The sequence below is a fragment of the Ambystoma mexicanum genome, chromosome 1p, assembly GCF_040938575.1.
Source record: "Ambystoma mexicanum isolate Mex_15411 chromosome 1p, UKY_AmexF1_1, whole genome shotgun sequence".
NCBI lineage: Eukaryota > Metazoa > Chordata > Amphibia > Caudata > Ambystomatidae > Ambystoma > Ambystoma mexicanum.
The window spans coordinates 1,185,218,958-1,185,238,613 of record NC_090921.1 but is presented as its reverse complement, the minus strand read 5'-3'; the positions used below and the strand labels follow the sequence as shown (position 1 = coordinate 1,185,238,613).

Genomic DNA, 19,656 nt, shown 5'->3' with positions numbered 1-19,656 from the left:
GAATCAAGAGTTCAGGAACCATCCCAATAGAAATCACTCACCTGAGAGGTATCAGAATAGATCCAATCAGGGGGAAAACAACCAATATCGACCTAGGCCACAGAAAGAGGATTCTAGAGAGATGGAAAGGTTCCAGTGCCTCGAGGCCCAAGTGAAAATGTTAGCTGAGCAAATAGGGAAGCTCTATACAGCACAAAAACAACCATCCAAAGAGGGGGCTGATGGCCATAGCAGTGACCGGGGGGCTTCTTCTGAAAAGTGACTAAGTACTCATGATACCTACAGCGCCGAAAAGACAGATTGCTCTGATGTCATTTTGCATAATGACTCTGAGATGTCTAATGATTTAAAACTGAAAATGCCAGTAAATGAACATGTAACAGAAAGTGCAAATAATTCTAAAAAAGAGGTACGGTTTAACCTAGAGCTAAATCAAACATTGAAGGCTTGTGCAAATGAAAAAGAAACACCTGAAATTCCAAAAGAACAAAGGGACAGATTTAAGAAAAATGACTCATGCATGGGGAATTCCAGTGAACGGGAAGTAAGTGGGGATGCTATAGCTCCTTCGCTGGACAGTCAAAACGGTGAACAAACAGACATAAAAAGGAAATACTCAAAAGGAGGGTACAAATCAATCACCTGAAGAATTCTTTGAGCCACATATTTTTGAAGAGGCTGAAAGGGCTGGTACCACACTAAATGATCACAAATGCACAGAATTAAACAATGACAAATTACTAAATGATGTTGTTACACATGTTCAGTTGGAAGGTTGTAATGTGGTCCAGATGGATGGACGAACAGTGGCCACACTCCAAAAAACCTCTGAACATGGAGAAATGAATAAAGTCTCTCGCGCAGAAATGGGTAAAAAGGAGGGAAAAATGTCTTTCCATTTACCAATGTGCTTAGCCAAAAGTGAAAAAGGCCTGAGAAAGGTGAGTCCTGAAATCAGTAAGAATTCACACTTCTTATGTGTATTAGAGGAAGTTGATGACAGGTATTATGCTCCCATCACTGTAGAAGAAAAATGCCAAACATTCGCAATGATTGACACTGGCGCACAGGCCACAATTATGTCCAAGGAGCTGGTAAAGAGTATCAATGAAGGGAGACACCCACAGAATCAGATCACAGGGAAGGAAAATCAAGGCCCAGTGCATAACTTTAATGGGGAGGAGGTGCCCATCCTAGGTGTAACTGAGGTTGACATAAAAATAGGAAAGCACAGAATGAAACAAGAGGTATTGATCACATCTATTTGTGAAATTCCATTTCTGATGGGGACAGATTGCCTGAAAAGATTGTCTCCTCTCAGAGATGGGGTGAATGGAGTGCTGTGGTCCTTAACCAAAAAACCATTGAGACCTAAGAAACTAAAATCACAAAACAGCAACATAAATGAATGTCACACCGTTGCCAAAACAAATGATGCTGTGGAGATATATCTCCAGAATAGTTGCATACCGAGTGTCACTGTTATATTAATGTGTCAAGACAAAATGCAGAGCGACAATGAAAGACTACCTGTACAAATATACTTGGACCCAAGGAAAAATTGGCAGACTGCCATAGATGAGCACACATTACGTTTTTATTTAAAAGAGAAAACATTCAAACAGAATATTGCTCCTAAAACAGATTCAGAAAAACACATGGAAGATGAGCAACCATGGGTTCATGTTGGTATAAATGACGGTTTTAAAACAATAAAAGCCACTTTAGCGCTTGAACAGGAAAGGAGTTTCATTAATGAGAAATTATTGCACAAAATAATGGAGAGGGAGGAGATCCCGAAATTTAGAATTAAAAACCAATATGTTTCTGGGTTGGACAGTCCAGACTTTGAAAACCGAATTGCAGGGAGATGCATGCTTAAAATTAGCATTGGGCAGAAAACAATTTACCATAATGTATGGATAGTGAGTGGAGCACAAAATGATTTTTACATGGGCAATGACATCATGCACAGAATATGTATGGTGTTAGATTTCCTTAATCAAAAAATATGGTCACGCCTAGGTGGGCCTGCACCTGAATTTGAAGTCAAAAGAAGGGCTTATTATTGTGCACAACTGGTTCCTCATGCAATCGAATTACAAATGAGGAAAGATACTATTATTCCTGCATTTACAAAACAGTTTGCAATAACACTGAAATGCAAAAATGGACAGCAGATGAATGACTCTGATGCATTTGTATGCCTGAATGAATCCATAAAACAGCAAGGCCTGGATTATGAATACATTCCATTGGTAGATATTGGTGAAGGGTCTGTAAGAATTATGGTAAATAATAAGGGTTGTCAGAAATTCATTTAGAGGAAAACTCCCCATTAGGAATGGCCATACACAAATCACATTATACTGCAGATCTAAATAACATGGTGATTGGAAATATCCCTGAAAAGTATGTAGATGCCAAGGGTGAGTTACCAGAATACCTGGACTCTCAGCCCAAAGGAATATTTAAAATTCATTCTGTGTACCCTTATGATTCAAATGAGACAGTGTGCTGCCATCAAGAGGATTGCATAACATTTAATTTAAATGAAAATGAAACAGAAAATCAGCCCATTGAAGTGGAAGCTGATATGCCAAAATATTTAAAAGTGGCAGCTTTACAAAAAGACACAGCCACACAGTTATAGGAATGCGCCGAGATTCCCTTACCAGAAGATTTTCCAGAATTTTCCAAAATGGTAGAAGAGCAGATTTTATCAGCGGATGCATGTGACAGCGATGAGGATAGAAACAATCTGAGGGAGATATTTATGGAGTTTAAGGATGTATTTGCAAAAGATGCTTATGATTACGGTTTGACTGATTTACATGTGGCCACACTACCAGAAGGGTGTAGCAGAAGTCCAGTATTTGTACGCCAGTATAGACTACCGCTGGCATGTTTAGAATTATAAGCAGAGATTATAAAACATTTAGAAGCTCGGGGAATCATCAGGCCCATTCATAGCACATGCAATACACCTATTTTAGGTGTGTTAAAGCCAAATGGTCAATAGCGGCTATGTGCAGACTTGAGGGAGTTAAATAAAAGAGTACCAGTATCTAGATGGCCACTGCCATTCATTGGTCAGGGCCTAGCTCAGGTACATGGTTCAAAAGTGTTTACCACATTAGATCTCACCTCTGGATATTGGTGCGTGCCATTGGCAGAGGAGATACAGAATTTATTTTCCTTTACATTTGACAGGACTCAATACGCATGGGTTAGAACTCCGTTCGGGTACGTTAATAGTGGGAGTGAATTTGGCATATTTTTGAGACAGGCCATGCCAGATGCAGCGGAAAGAGGAACCATATTTTCTGTGGATGATGTCCTAATAAAATACGAAAGCCTGAAAAGCCATTTTGATGAAATAAGACATGTGCTTGGTCAATTGCAGAAAGCAGGCGCCAAAGTATCTTTACAAAAAGCGCAATGGTGCAAGAAAAAAGTAAACTTTCTAGGCCATGAAGTGACTGAACATGGGCTAAATCCACAAAAGAAGAAAATAGAGGCCATACAAAAACTAAAGGACCCTAAAAATGTGAAAGGGGTAAAAAGTTTATTAGGGATGACAGGCTATAATAGAAAGTTCATTGAAAATTATGCTGAAATCACCCAACCATTGACTAAACTGCTTAAACTGAATACACCCTGGATATGGGAAAAAGATCAGTCTGAGGCAGTGGCTAAATTGAAGGAATGTCTTATAAAGGCACCATGTTTAGCATATCCCATAAAGGGTAGGGATTTCTTTATAGAAATAGGTTTCTCTGAACAATGTATGTCAGCAGTGTTATCAAAAAAACACGATTTGAATCATAAAACCATTGCCTATTCAAGTAAGGCATTTTCCCAAGTTGAAATGAAATTCAATGAATGTGAAAAGGCCCTACCACTGTGTGGGCGCTACAACATTTCCGCCCTATTGTTCAGGGAGAAAAGGTGATTATTGAAACAAATCATCAACCTTTGCAGTTTTTAGAGAGTAAAAGAATTAGGTCAGGTAATCTAGCGCAGTCCAGAATCACTTCATGGACGCTGGCATTACAAGGTTTTCCTGTAGAAGTGAGATATGGACAAAATAACAAGAGCCCAATTGCTCAAGGGTTAGCTGACTTACATGACTGTGCAGCTGAACAAGTATCAAACGAAATGGAAGTGGAACCTAGTTTGCAGGAATTTGAACAATCACCACACAAAGCTTTTGATGAAAAAACATGCAAGGATTTGCCAACTGTATATGTGGATAGTTGTGCTTATCACATTGAAAATGACAGTAATAAACAATTATTGTCAGGAATAGGGAACGTCTGGTTGAAATGTGAAGGCGTCCCGAGTATAGGGATGAGGATTGGAGCTAGAAGCAGTCAAGTGGTGGAATTGGCGGCCATTTATAAAGCAATTGCTACTGCAGTTGATAATAAATTCAGTGAAATTGTCTTGGTGACTGATTCTGACTATGCACAAAATAGCTTTGTGGAGTATTTACCTGGCTGGAAAGCGAGAGGCATGATTACATACAACAAAAAGCCACTTAAACATGGAAAAATGATACAAGCCATAAACAAATTGGTGTCAGAGAATGATTTGACAATATACTGGAGAAAAATTTGTGGGCATTTAAAAACACCCGGAGAGGATAAGGAGGGAAATGATAAGGCAGACCACCTGGCTAAAATTGGGGCTGTGATGGGAGAATTGCTACCAATTGAACATTTACTGGGTGAAATACAAATTGATGCAGTAACACGTTCTAAAGCACCAAAGAAGTTAGATCAACCAGTGGTACAGTGGGGTCATGATACGCCTGACCAAGATTTGATTGAGGCACAAAAGAATGATCGAATATTGGGAATCTATTATAATCATTTGATAGATCCTGAACAAAACCCTTTAACAGAAAATGATTTTATGGGAAAAGAAGAGTTGAGGGTACTATTAAAGAATAAAAAATGAATTAGACTGCAGGATGGACTCATGATTAGAGAGTCCATAACAGGACAAATACAGTGGGTGGTACCCCTTTCATTCAGAGGGCTAATGCTACACCATGCACATGATGCCATAACTGCAGGCCACAGAGGTTCACAAAAAACATTGGAAATACTAAAAGATTATGCTTACTGGCCACATATGTCCCAAGATGTGGAATTATATACTAGAGGATGTCTAGTATGCGCCCAATTTAAACCTGCTTCACCAATGCATAGAGCCCCATTGATAAAAAGAGGCCTAACTCTTCCATGGTCAGATTTGCAAATAGACTATGTAGGCACTTTAAAAAGGTCGATCAGAGGAAACCGTTATATTTTAAGTGTGATATGTTTGATGTCGAAGTGGATTGAATGTATTCCTGCACCAGATTGTAGTGCGCAAACAACAGCCACATTGCTGGTGAACCATGTGTTCTCAAGGTTTGGGTTGCCACAAAAAATTGAGTCAGACAGAGGAAGTCATTTCACAAGTGCTCTGATGAGTAAGGTATGGCAAATACTGGGTGTGAAAAGGAAACTACATATGGCATATTGGGCAGCGTCCTCAGGTGGAGTTAAACGGAGCAATAGGTCTGTTGTGGACATGTTAAAGAAATTTGTGGCAGAAGCAGCTGGGATTTACGTTTACCATTGGTTTTGATGGCAATCAGATCAACTCCTGCCAAAGCAACAGGTATTAGCCCACATGAGGTCTTAACAGGTAGGAAAATGGTGTTACCACAACACCTGCTATACAGAACACATGAGCAGACAGTTGTGAGTGCATCCACAGTTCATGAGTACATTGATGAACTGAGGAAGCATTTGCAACATGCATTTGCTTTTGTGCAGAGAAATCTGGAAAGGGCTGCTGACAGCGCCAAGACATACTACGATAAAAGAACATCAGTGAGAGAATACAGTGTAGGGGATCAGGTGTATAAGTTTCATTTTGGAAAAAGTAAACAGAAAAATTCTAAATTTCTAGCAGCCTGGCAGGGGCCATTTCGAATTATAGATAAGGTCTCTCCTGTAGTTTATAAAATTTTGAAGAATGAAGGTGAAACAATAATAGAGCAGTTTGTCCATGTAAACCAAATCAAGCCATGTCATCCAAGATATGAGATAAAAAATCTGGAGCGTGTAGAAACAGATAAAGTCCCTTGAACACAAAAAGGTAAAATAAATGGGAACAGTCAGGAGGCAGTGACAGAGAAGTTAAATAAAGATGGTTGATTATAATGGCACATAAACACTGTAATATATGTAAATATATATAATATGAAAAAGAAGCTGAAGTTTATGGAGTCGGTGTGCAGAATGAAAATACATTAAATATTGAATGTTGTTTTTATGTATGCTTGTGCTCTATAACCTGTCTTTAATTTCAGAAGGCGAGAGAAAAAGGGCAAAATGTTTTACAAAGCATGTTTTATTTTTGGCAAAAGGGTGAAGTTTGTATTGTGCTTTATACTTAATATGTTTCTTTTCTATTTGATTTAGAATATTAACATATTTGTACCGGAGGTCACGGGAGACGATGGAGTCCTGGAGTCCCCTGTATGAAGATCGAATGGTGCCTGCCTCCGGGCGGAGGTGAAGACAAAGTAACCGGAATGCCAAAGAAAAGATGACTTCTATAGAAAAGGATCCAAGAATTCCAAGATGAAAGAGTACCCGAATGAACCAAAAGAGGCAGACAAGTGTCCTGGCATATGGAGTTCCACGTATTTATTATTTCAATTAATTGTTTTAATCTGTTATGTTAATTATTTGTTTTAGTTAGTTGTTTTATTTTATTGTTTTCAATTGACTTCAAGTATAAAATTGAAACACTGAACTATGAACACTTCCATTGGGAAGGCAAATGTAGAACATTTTAAAAGAACTGATAGACTCAGAAGAATTTTTATACATGTTGAGCAGTGGTTTTCAACTTTTTCATTTATGCACGTGAATATTCATTGTATGGGATTGCTACACTTTGGAAAAAAGAAGCAAATCGTTTTTTTTCCAATTGGCTTGGATCGTAGCCAAGTTAAAAAAAAAAGGAGGGGATATGTTGGATTGTTTAGCGTGTTTTGGGAGCACAGAGCACAGCCCCACTGCACAGGATCAATGTATAGCATGTTTTTGAAGTGCAGCACCACTGCATGGGTTTGGTGCATTGCTATAAGGTGGTACAGACAAGGCATGTGTTGCCAGTGTAACATGGACATGTAAATGAAAACAGGCTATGCAGTCAAAAACGATTTATACATATAAAATGCAAATAATTTCTTTTCACAGTTAAAAGCATATATATTTTTTACCTGAAATTTCTCTGTTGCAGGAGACACATTTGAGGATTAATGAACTAACCTCATTAACAAAAAACTAACATGCTAACTCATCAATAAAATAATGTGTTCTCCAGGGCAAAATGGATGGAAAAGACAGGCTCTGACAGTCATTTTAAACGCGCATCCAGTTTTTTTTTTTTTGCTGCTCTGTGCTGCTGTGTCCACAGTATTTGCAGGAAGCAAAGACTCGAATAGCAGGAAATCAGTTTTGTTACAGTTGCTTACTGTAAAAGATTTCTATTGTGTGCAGGAGGAGGATAGAACATGAGGGATTCTTATTGGACAAGCATCATATTAGAGGCTGTAACCAAGTTTTCTTGTAGAATCTGGGGGAAGGAGAGAGGCAGAATACATTTTAGATGGATCGGAGAAAGACCTGACCGCTAGCTGTGGAGTTCCTGATTGAAAAAGCAGATCCCAGCTGCACTGCTGCAGAGACTGGGGATCCCAGACAATAATCCCCGGTTTGAGTAACGGCTGATGCCTGTTCTCACTGGGGGTGCTTGAAGAGGGAATTGCCACATCCAGAAGGCGACCAGCTGAAGAATTTCTCATGCTGAACAGATTAGGCAATTATACATTGCAAAGTACTGGGGCAAGGTGCGTGAATGCAAAACTATTCAGTCAGTGTAGAAGAAAGAATTCCAGTGTCTTATCAACAGGTTTAATGTTGCGACTGCTCTCGTCGCCCTCTTCTCATTTTGTTACAGATAATGTTGACTGTGCTATTTCATTTATTTCTGTAAAAAGAGTAAGATCGTGTTTAAATGCAACTTTTATAATACACAAAAATATCTGAAAGCAGACGGGTAGTGTGTTTTATTTTCTCTTTCCTTTGTGCATTTACCATTACAGTGCTGACGATGAGGGGAGATGTTTCGACAGTGCAATTGTCATTTTTAAGGTAGCTAAAAATAAGACTTGGCTGCAGCTGTGTGCACGATTCCATTCAGTATGAGCAATTATAAATAACTGTGTGTGTGAAATAGCCTGCTGAAGGTAAATGAGTCAGCAGAAATAGTGACCCGGGACATAGTTCACTGTTGCATATAAAATAGTGAGTGTACCACATGTTAGCTCGCTGTTGTAAATAATTCAGTGAGAATTGCCAATGGTGGCACACTAAAAATGAAAATGTGGTATTTCTGAAATGTAGGCCTGAGGTCTCTCTAGTGATCACACGAACAATCTAAACAAAAATAAGGGGTTCTGGATATTGGGGCCACAAATAATACAAAGGAATTATGCTCAACATAAATACCACCAACCACGCCTAACAACCACCCATACCAACCACGCATACCAACCACGCATACCAACAAATGTATACCATCTAAATATGTCTGTGTACTGAAATAATGCATATCCACTGTTTTATTATTATACATAACCCAATCTGAATACAAGGAGTGATTGTTGCTAAATCATTTTTTCGGCGGTAAGAAAATACCTCCAGGCCCCAAATCTACACAAAATACCCAACAGGACCCACCGATAACTTTCGCCCAACCACGCACGAAACCTCACCCAACTTGGCGAAAAGAATTCAGAGCTGGCCATATACAAAGTTTGATAAGGATTCCTCCAGGGGGAGCGAAGTTATAAGCTGCTGAACAAGTGTTCTTCCTATGAGTTTAGCAGCCCCTGTAATATAGTTGGTCTGGAAATGGAGAAAAAGTGGGGGAATTTTAAATAAAACATTCAAATTAAAAGGAAGAAGAGAAAATGGGGCAAGGGTGTGGGTATGACAACAACGAGTATGGGAGTACCAAAAACAACATGAATGTGCTTGACAATAATGAAATTAATGTATTTAACTCATTTTTCAGGCAATTGTGAAATGGACAGTTCATACAATTGAAATACTGCCATAGAAGACTATGGTGAAAGGGAATGACTATGCTGAAGATCTAGCATAAATGATAAGTCAAAGGAGTATGTTGAACGAGAGGGACTATGACAATGTAGAGACTAGGATGAAGGGGAGGAAGAACATCAAAGGACTATGACAAATGAAATGGGATAATGGAACAGGACCAAGAACTAGCACCAAGAGTGAAGGTAGGTGATAAAGGGGAATGGCGAAAGAGAAAATTGATGTGACCAGAGGCCTAGGATGAAGAAAAGGGACTAGTGCAAATGACAATGATGAAGGAGAAGGACTCATCTAAAGGAATATGATAATATAGTAGTACTATACCAGAGGACCAACATGAAGTTGAAGGACAGTAACAAAGACATATGAGAAATGGAATGGATTAGGGTGTAAAAAATGGATTAAGACAAAGGGCAATAGTGAAGTAGGAGGACTAAGAAAAAGGACTTTTAGAAGTGAAAGGTACTATGTTGATGTAGGATGTCTATGGCAAATGTCTGTGGCAAAGGAGAAGGTCTATGATAAAGGACTATGAAAACAAGAAGGGCAAGGACAAATGAAATGGTTTACAACAAAAGGCTGGGACTAAGTCAAAGGACTATGATGAAGGAGGAGGACCATGACAGGGGATTATGATGAAGAACTTTGAACATCAGAACATGTATGCATGTTTCCTGACACTAGCCTGAGGACTTTCCATAGCGACTGTACATATATATGGTTGATGTGGAAAGGTAAGTAAAAATGGGAAAAATAGGGAAACAGTACAAAAGGTGTAAAATAGGGAATAGCGGGAGTTGGGGTAGGGTGAAGGCTATGGTGAGTCCAGGAGCTCAAATAGCCTATTACGAAAACAGGAATAATGCTGTTAAAAAGGGCATTCAAGCATTTCACTTATTTTTCAGGGAACTGAAAAAAAATTGAAAATTCACACTTCTGAAATACAACCCCAAAAGGACTATGTTGAAGGAGAATGACTATGGTGAATGACTATAGCGATGGAGAACGGTTGTGAGGGAGTTTGTTTAGGGACTATGATGAAGGAGAGGGACTATGAGAAGGATCTAGGCTAAGATGAAGGAATCTGATGAAGGGGAGGGAGTATGGCAAGGATTGGGATGGAACAGCAAGACCTAGGCTAGAAAGCTGATGGTGAGGGATGCACTCCCTTAGTCTAGCTCAAACAGCTAGAAGACATTTATCAAGCCTGAATGCACTGTTCATTTGTGTTATACAATAAAGAATTACTGCTTTTAAACAAACTGTATTCCAGGTCTTACCAATGTGCCAAAGGATTCTGGACTGTGCAGAAGGACTATGATTGTTCATGCTGAAGACGAGGGACTATGACTTGAGGAAATTCTGTGATGAACAAGAAGGTCTATGATAAAGAAGGATTATGATGAGGGACTGTGATGAAGGAGAAGTAATAGGATGAAAAACTATGATAAATTAGAAGGACTAATATGAAATACTAGGTCCATGACTAAGGAGAAGTACTAGGACTCGGAACATATGACTAGAAGAAAGAATGGTAAGTGGACGGACGCATCAATTAGTAATTTGTGAAGCATCCCATGCATTCCAGTAGCATAGCCATTTACCACTTGCCATGCCAACTTAATATTCTTCTTCTCTCCATCCTTGTCTCTCACCTATCTTTTTTTTTTGTGGTGGGAGGCTGCACTGCAATGCCATCATATGTGCAAAATACAAAAATGATGAATACAAGCAATTCACAATGTGCCAATCTATTTGATCGAGGAACCAACAATATTCAGAAAAATGTAAAAAGTAGAAAAACACATAACTATAAACAGCTGATGGTTGGGAAACAATTATTAGCATATGGAATCAAATGTCTTCACTGTTGAAGAAAATGCAGTAATTTCTTTCTTTTTATAAAGTTATACCTGTTTATTTGTAAACAAGGAGGTCTAGAATCACACTACTCACCGTCCTGCTCTAAACGAAAGCCAGCCTTCATGTTGTTGTCAATAGAACAGCCAGAATTGCAATCTGGTAGCATTTAACCCAGCCCTAATCATAGCCCTAAGTCCTCACCTGCATCTTGAAGGGAGCATCCTTGCTGAGGGTTATTTTAAGGTTGTAGACTTCCAGTGTCACTGTCTTTGTGTAAGATACTGCACTGTTTCCACGGTTGTTGTTGAGTACCTTGACATTGAATGGGGTGAGTGTTGAATCATTGGAGCAAAGCCCAGCCAGCTGATAGATGCAGGTGCCCATGAAATCAAACTTAAGTCCATCAAAAGTGGTGTAGTGCGGGTCTCCAGATCCCACACATGTGCCAGGCGTTGTGACAGATGGAACGGGAAAGCAGCCTTGGATTCCATCCACAACTTTGCACTCAGTTTTGGGGCCACATGGGGCTATTATCTGGCACGTAACAATTCCATTTGCTTGACACTGACACTTCTGTTGGCAGAACTTGTCTACAAAGAACTCTTCTGTTTGCTTGTAGTACCTTCCCTTGTACACACATCCACAGCCCTTAATGGGTGCACACTCATCTCCACTTTGGATGAAGCCACTGTCACAGTAACATCCTTCACTACAAGGCAGAGAGCAGACAACCGGAGGTGAAAAGCTGTAACAGGTGGAGGGGCAGCTCACCCCACATTGCTCATAGTGGCTGTTATCTGGACAGGCAAGCGCTGAAAGTAAAACAGAAAAATAGGCCAGTCAACATGGCAAAAAGAAATGGAAAATGGAAAGTCACATGTCATTTTCGTGCTTGGATTTTCCCTCACCCCTTCTTCTTTTTGTATAGATTATTCCCTATTTTATGAAGGTGCCACTCATTTCAGAAAACTTGAACAAGGTTATGGCTGCCAGAATAAGCCACATCTCTGTTGATGTCTTTCCCAACAGAGGAGGCAGAGCCACCTGTTACTTCTCATCCAATTGGGTAACTATGTATATCTCAAAAGCCACCTACGTTAGGTGCCACGAAACATTACATTATTAAAGAGACAAAAGATATTTTAGCTTGCTATTCTGACAATCTTTATGTGACCCCCTAAGATAAAAAGTGTCTATAACACTAAACACATAGAGACACATTATTTTATAGTTATTGCAGTTACCTTGGTTGACTTGTTTTGTCGCCCCAAAAATGTTCAGTAATAAATAACCAAAAAACACTGACAGATCCAGTGCTTGGATGAACTTGAGCAACACACAATTGAAGCAGACAATGTGTACATTGAACAGTCAAAATAAATAGCAGACACATCACATTTACTTTTTTCATTTCCTAGGCATAGTAGAGTGCATTTAAATTCCAAAAGTGCAAAGAGGCGATGGTAGGGAGCCAATCTGTAAAGATTTGGAGGCTCACAGTCCCAAAGCGACCTATAAATTGCACAAGCACCTGTTTAACTAAAGTAATCAGATACCAGAATTAGTGAAGATACAGCAGATAAACATATTCTACCTTACCGCTAAGAGTGACATGACTGCAGCACCTTCCGGTGAGCCCTTTGAATTATAATTGTCCCCAAACATCAGGTGTTGTTAGGTTCCTGAAAACACTGTAAGGGTAGGGTTGATAAACCACTTTCTCTGCCATTATGCACGTATCCTCAGAAATCCCTTATTTGGCTTTTTGGATGCGTCAGAGGTTCAAAGGGGGTTGAGCAAACAGGAAATTAGGTGCACAATGTTATTTGGTCCTCACAAAGGGGTGAAATTTGAGTCAGTAGAAGCACATACAGGTCTGCAGAATATGTGCAAATATTGACTATGATGATCCCGGAAAAATCTCCACAAAACAAGGACACTGATTCACAAAATCTCTGACTATTTAATCACCACATTTTGGATTTGATGTGAAATAGGAGACTGTGGGCAGAGGGCAAAACATGGTGATACATTGGTAGCAGTGTCTTTAAGAGCTTAATTCCACACCATAAAATTCCATGTATCTAGTTAAAGTGGAGGATTCTGATCCTCCATTGTGCCTCCAAAAATCCTCAGATTCACTGCAGTGGAAATAACATTCATGGTAAATCCGACAAACTCCCCATGAAGTCCTATAGACTCCAAAAATGGACATTAACACTGATGTTACCCCACTCATAATACTGTAGTAAAACCGTGAGGCTGAGTGGCAGAAATCGTAAACAAGTTTGGTTGTAATTCTCATGGATTTACTGCCAAACTCGTAATGAGTCTCAGTGTTTTCTATATGGCAATGATCCATTGATATAATTTGGTGACTCAGAGCTTGAAAAGTCAATAGCCATAGGCATTGCATGGGAGTTTAAAAGAGAATCTGGCAAGAAAATCCCTTTGCTCATGCCACTGTAAACCCTTATCCAAGGGAAATGCAATGCCATGCCCAGGAATGGTCAGTTCTTGATTAAGATTGATGCCTTTGGCCATGATGGAAGTCTATTCTACGGGATGTAGAATCTTATCTTAACATGTTGAGCTGGTATTCTGAATGACTTGAAGAAATGTCAAGCATTGGGCCTGGCTCATACTTGTTAAGACAAATCACCCTATATAATATGTCCTTACTCCAGCACTAACATGTCCGAGAAAACATTCTCAATTGAATTGCCCACATGGAGCTCATGGAAACAGAAAAGGAGTCCAGAACCTCTGGTTTATAAGATTATTGTAAAGCACTAGGCGTGTTACAAATGCCATATCATATCGGGGAGTTTGTCTCCCAGATATATGTTTATATTAGATGGCAGTCTTGAGGCGGTTAAATATGACTCACAAAAAGGAGTCATTGGAATGAGGAAAGAATGTTGACTGTATGGGTCATGGTGACTTGCAACATACTTTGTATGGTGGTTTCTTAACACTGACCATTGTGTCTGGATGTGTGGTCAAAGTGAGGTGGGCTTATCAGAGGTGCATTTGCTTAAATGCTTCTTGTGTTGTGATGATGAGATATTGATGGTAAATTGAAAAGAGGAGGGGGGAGTCATGACATTCTGTTTCTAACATCAATTGGGAGTCCAGTTTGTATCGCAAGGCGTATACAGTTTCTTCCAGCTTTGGAAAGCCCTGACTGCACAGATACTGGGTTACTTGAACATCCCTAAATTTTGCCAAATTGAGACATATATAATTAGCATGTACATACAGTTATGACCTGCATCTACACTCTTCTGGGCAAGAGGGGATTTTTCATCAAAGCCCTGGGCAACATTAAAAGCGAAGAGGAATACTGACAGGCCCTCCAGGTGAAACAAGAAGCCATTATCCGCATTCAGCTGCAACTAATTCAGATTAAATTGATACAAATGCTGTTTTATTATTCTTTCGACATGGTCGATAATATGGACTGAAGAATGGACTGTTACTGGAAACTCCTTAGGCACACCTGCACCCTGACCTGAAAGCAGCAGTATTGGTGACAGATAATCAAGTAATCATACGTGGTCTTCTGTGGACAGAAGATCACAATCCTAAAAGGTCAGGTCATTCAGCGAATTTTAGAGTGAGATGGTGGTGATCTGTTACCCCAGAAGCCTTCTCGCCCTGAGATACAAAGTTCTAAAAGGTATATTAAAATAGCATGACGTGTTGAGAGATCTAACTTAGTTGGGAAATGGTGGGAAGGCACATATTAATTGCCTGTGAGAACACAGGAATTTTTTCATACCCTTTTTAAAAGGTCTGGATTAATTACCAGATGAACATGTACAAGAAAAGCAGTGTTTGAGCCGCCTGGACGGTGCTGTTTTTTTTATAGCTTTTTTGTGTGGCCTGTGACACTGTGTATTTAACTTTCACTGTTTTCTCACCTAGAATCCTGTGATTTTATTGTGGTTACCAATAGCACAGTATATTTAACTTATAGTGTTTGATTACCTAGGGCACTGTGGTCTCCCCTAAAACGCCTCTCATTGCACCTTCCCTGCAATGTACCTTCCTAACCGGATCCTTCTGATCCTTCACTTTTTGTTCTTTAACTTTCTCTCACATGGTTTTCATCCACCCACCTCACTTCTCTGCATTCCTCCACTCCCTCTACTCACCTCCCCATGTTTACCCATCCCCATTGTTCACACTTCTCAAAACAAAACTCAGACCATTACTCTATCCCACATCCCACCATCTCCAACCTCATGTTTCCTAACCCCTTCCATTCATCTACTCCAAGAACTCCCTCCTCTATCTCACCAGTCCCCTACTGACTTGCAATTGGGATTATGGAATGCCCACTACCTCTTGGAAAACACTCCTTTCTCAATAATCATTTATATTCTCAACATCCCAAACCTTTGGTGGTAGCTAGCGCTGAAAAATGTTTCCCCTCACAACACGGCCAACCCTTCATCACTTCAAAGTGACTTTGCATCATTTTTCCACTCCCCCATGTTGTTATAAAGTCAATGATATTGGTCTCATGATTAGCAAGAACAAAACATTGGCATTCCTTCCCTCCTCTGATTTTACACCCTCCTCCTTCGAGCATTTCTCTGTCCAAATGTACGCTCCCACCATTATTACTATCCTCTGCATCTAGTGCCTACTGGCACACTCATCCTCTTCTTCACTGTTATTGACTTCTTTCTCACAACTCTTCCAGACAATGTCCCTGCCAACGCTGTGGGTGACCTCAACTTATCCAATATATCTAAGGCCCATCCAACCTCTACTCTCACAGGCAATTTACTAGTCAGACTATATATATATATATATATATATATATATATATATATATATATATATATATATAGTTATAGCAGTGCACGGTGGTTGCGCCAGTTATGGTTGCTTAGCTTACCATAACTGACGAATTTCTGGGGGTTTTCGCTTTTACTTGTAACCATAACGTCCCTTTAACAAAGTTATTTCATTGAATTTGATAGGTTCTTAGTAGTACAACTTAATCATAACGTCCCTTTAACAAAGTTTTTTCATTGAATTTCATAGGTTTTTAGTAGTGCAACTTAACCATAATGTCCCTTTAAAAAGTTTCGTCAGTGAATTTCAGGGGTTTTTAACAGTGCATGCAATTTTCCTACAACTTAGTAATATCATACTTACCCAATATAGCAATATTTCTGTCCAATTTACAAAGTTTCACCTTAAAACTCTTCCATTTCGCATCTTCTAGCATCATTTGTAACACTTCTATACACTTTTTGCAACTTTCCCCAACAAATTTTGTGTCCATAAACGTCTGACCTTTCGTACAGTGCCACATGACCATACGCTTGCGCGTGGCATGATGACGTGTTCGCGAACGTGTCTGCACTTCGCGATCGGAACTGTGCTTTGAAGACAGTTGAGAACTGCATTTTCTACTGATCTAGGAACTTTCAACTTCAAAATTTCCCTTGCACAGCTCCTACACCTATTTGTACTCATTATCTATTAACAATCTAGTACACTGTACATACTTGGAAGAATTTTAGCAAAACTGCTATTTATCTTAAAAATGGTGCCAGTTATTAACATACCTCCTCCCTAAGAGCCAACACCACCACCAGCTGGAGGACCTTCACAACAAAAAAGTGCAGTACTTCCAAAGACAATGAAGAGGACCAAGAAAATGAGGTAGAGGAAGTCCCTACCTCTAGCACCCAGATAGAATCATGGGTGTAGCAGTTCCTTACGACTGTTGGGAGTGTATCAAAGGCTAAAGTTACTAAAGTGAAATGCACTGAGTGCAACAGTCGTGGACTAGCTGGACAGTACTCCCAAGGGACGATCTCCATGCGCCGCCACACCAAATCCAACAACCGCAATGCTCTCAGAAAGGTTGTTCATTTCTCAGCAAGTAGTGGGCTGTCTTCCTCCATCTCATCTTCCTCAACCAATACTGTAACCACACAGCCTACTTCTGTGGTACACAAAATCCCACCAGATACCTTGCAAGACATAAAAGAGAATGTTGATCCATGTCTTTGGAAGACAACAGTCATCTGTATATACTGCTACACACCACTCTGCAGGGGGAAGCAATTTCAACGTGCGTTTGAAGCTGTAATCAAGGAGCATGAGAAACACAGCCCACTACCTTAGAAGTAACACACGTTCAACACACTGTCCACCTACCCCTTCATATTAGTGCTCGGTGCATCTTCCCTCATTTCCCTCCTAACCTTACGTTCTGAGCTCTCCTGCAAAGATTTTTTTTTAAAACAACAAAAGAAAGGTTCCTTTAGTAACTACCTTTCACAGTGAAAAAATAGAGCCTTTCACAGTTAAAAAATAGAACTAAAAAAAATAAATTTTATAGACTACATCTACATTTCTCAGTAAAGTATATAGACTCAATACGTTCTTTCAACATTCCCATTAGCATTTTGCTTTATGCTAATGGGAATAATGTGACATTCACCCCAGTTCCAGGGACCGGAACAGGAGATAATAGCCCGGAAGCACAAGTTATCGGCCCAAGCGAAGTGTGTGTGTGCGCCCTGATGTCTGCAGGCTATGGTGCATTATAAATAAATAAAGAAAAAACGAGTGCTCCAGACCATCATCCTCCATTGCAGCCCCTGAAATGGGGGATAAGGGCCATTAGCACCCCTGGTTCCCAAAGCGGGAACCCAGGGTGCTGAAACATAGTTTTCTTCCTATAGCGGGACGCCTGCGACGTCCCGCTGTAGGAAGGAAAATCCTTTTCCAAGACAGCCAACATGGAAAGAGAAGGCGTGGCTCCGTACACAGCCCCTCTTCCCTTGCCATGGCAGCCTGCAGAACCCTATGAGCATATTACCACAAGCACATTTTCTTTCCCTTTGAAACCTATCCTATCTTCAAATAACTTTACCACATAGCCGGTCCCAGGTGGACATGGCCACAATAACACCATGTTTCATCCCTCGCGGTCATGGCCAGTAGCCAGATTGTCTGCGTCATGACCTTATACCATGACCCGGACAATCTGGCCACTGCACATGGCCACAGGCTATACCTCAGTCACTAAAGGTATCTCACTGTACCTACATTATGACACTTGTCCAAAAAAAAAACACAGGCTCATTTGCAAAACCATGCTTTAATGTCCTTGTCAATGCTCCTTACACGAGTTTCATATTTATTATCCCCCACTAGACAAAATCCATTCAGTCTTTACACAAACATTGAAGGTTGTGTCTGTAATCTTTCTGAAAACTTTCGTCCACATTCGTCTTTTGGCAAGAAAGTTATAAGCCATTTAAAAATGTTGAGACCCCCCTCTAATTTCGCCCCCTCTTGAGAAACTTTGCAAAATCATTTATATCTATATCCAAAATTGTTTTGCAAATTTGTGTGTAGATTCATCAAATAGCACCACATTAATAAGCCTTTACAATATTTTGGAACCCACCCTCTAATTTTGCCCCCTCTTGACAGAATCCCACCAAACTTTGCAAAAACATTTATATCTAGAACTATAATCATTTTCCCAACATAAGTGTAGGTTTGTCAAATGGCACCTCATTTATAAGCCTTTACAATATTTTGTGACCCCCCTTCTAATTTACAAACTCATTCAGAATCGGGTTACAAATATATTTGCAAAATTTCACTCACTTTCATTAAGTGGAACCAAATTTATAAGCCATCCAAGAACTACTTTTCACCAATCAGGTAATGCAGTGGTGTTCGCGAACCTCACAGGACTGTTCGTAGACTTTTATGGGGCAAAAAACAACTTTTTTTTGCTTCTTGCAGCCATATCCCATGCCATCCTCATCACCCTTCACCTCCCCAGAGATAATATAAGTTTGACAAGTGCAATGTTGTGTTTTTAAATGTTTTTACTGCAATGTCCGCGGACACTGGCCATTGTGGACATTTCCAAAAATCTGACGAACTTCATGCTTTTCACCATCCAATCAGTGGGTGCGTCCGATGTCCGCGGACAACACATTGCCTTCTAAGCCAATAAGAGTCCTGTCCGCAGACCAAACAGGGAACTGTGTCCGCAGAGCGGACATAGATATCACACATTTTCTGGACCTACTTTTTGGTTGTTTAAAAAAAAACTACGGGACGGATTTCCAACAAATTTACAAAAGCATGCTTTCTGGACCAAGCAGCCACTCCTGCTACAAATTTGGTGAAAATCCATCGAGCAGTTTGGGCTGTGGGCGTGAGCAAAGTTTTTTCTCCATTCAGTCAATGGGAAAAAAATACATTTTGGGACACCCTTATAACTTTGCCCCCCCTTGACCAAACTTTGCAAGGAAATTAAGTAGGCCATATACTTTTTTTGAAAAGTTTGTCGAGGATTGATCCAGGGGTTGCAAAGTTATAAGCCGCCTAAAAAGTACTGTTCCTATGGGTTTAGCAACTTAACCAAAACAGCCGGTCAAGTGGCACAGCGGGTAGAGCGCTCGCTTTGACATCCGTGCAGAGCCTGTTAACGCAGGTTCGAATCCCGGCAGGGTCAAACTCAGCCTTTCATCCTTCCGAGGTCGATAAATGAGCACCAAATACCTTGGGTAATAATAAGCAGCGCTCAGAT

The 19,656-nt window shown here is 40.0% G+C and overlaps 1 protein-coding gene across 1 annotated transcript in view; it reads right to left on the bottom strand.

Moving 5' to 3' along the window:
• Positions 1-19,656, bottom strand: part of LOC138533009 (IgGFc-binding protein-like) — a 330,908-nt gene that overhangs the window by 251,380 nt on the left and 59,872 nt on the right. Inside the window, exon 5 of the mRNA XM_069641116.1 lies at positions 11,265-11,875. Within this exon, the coding sequence (XP_069497217.1) occupies positions 11,265-11,875 (611 nt within the window). The remainder of the gene's footprint in view (positions 1-11,264; positions 11,876-19,656) is intronic.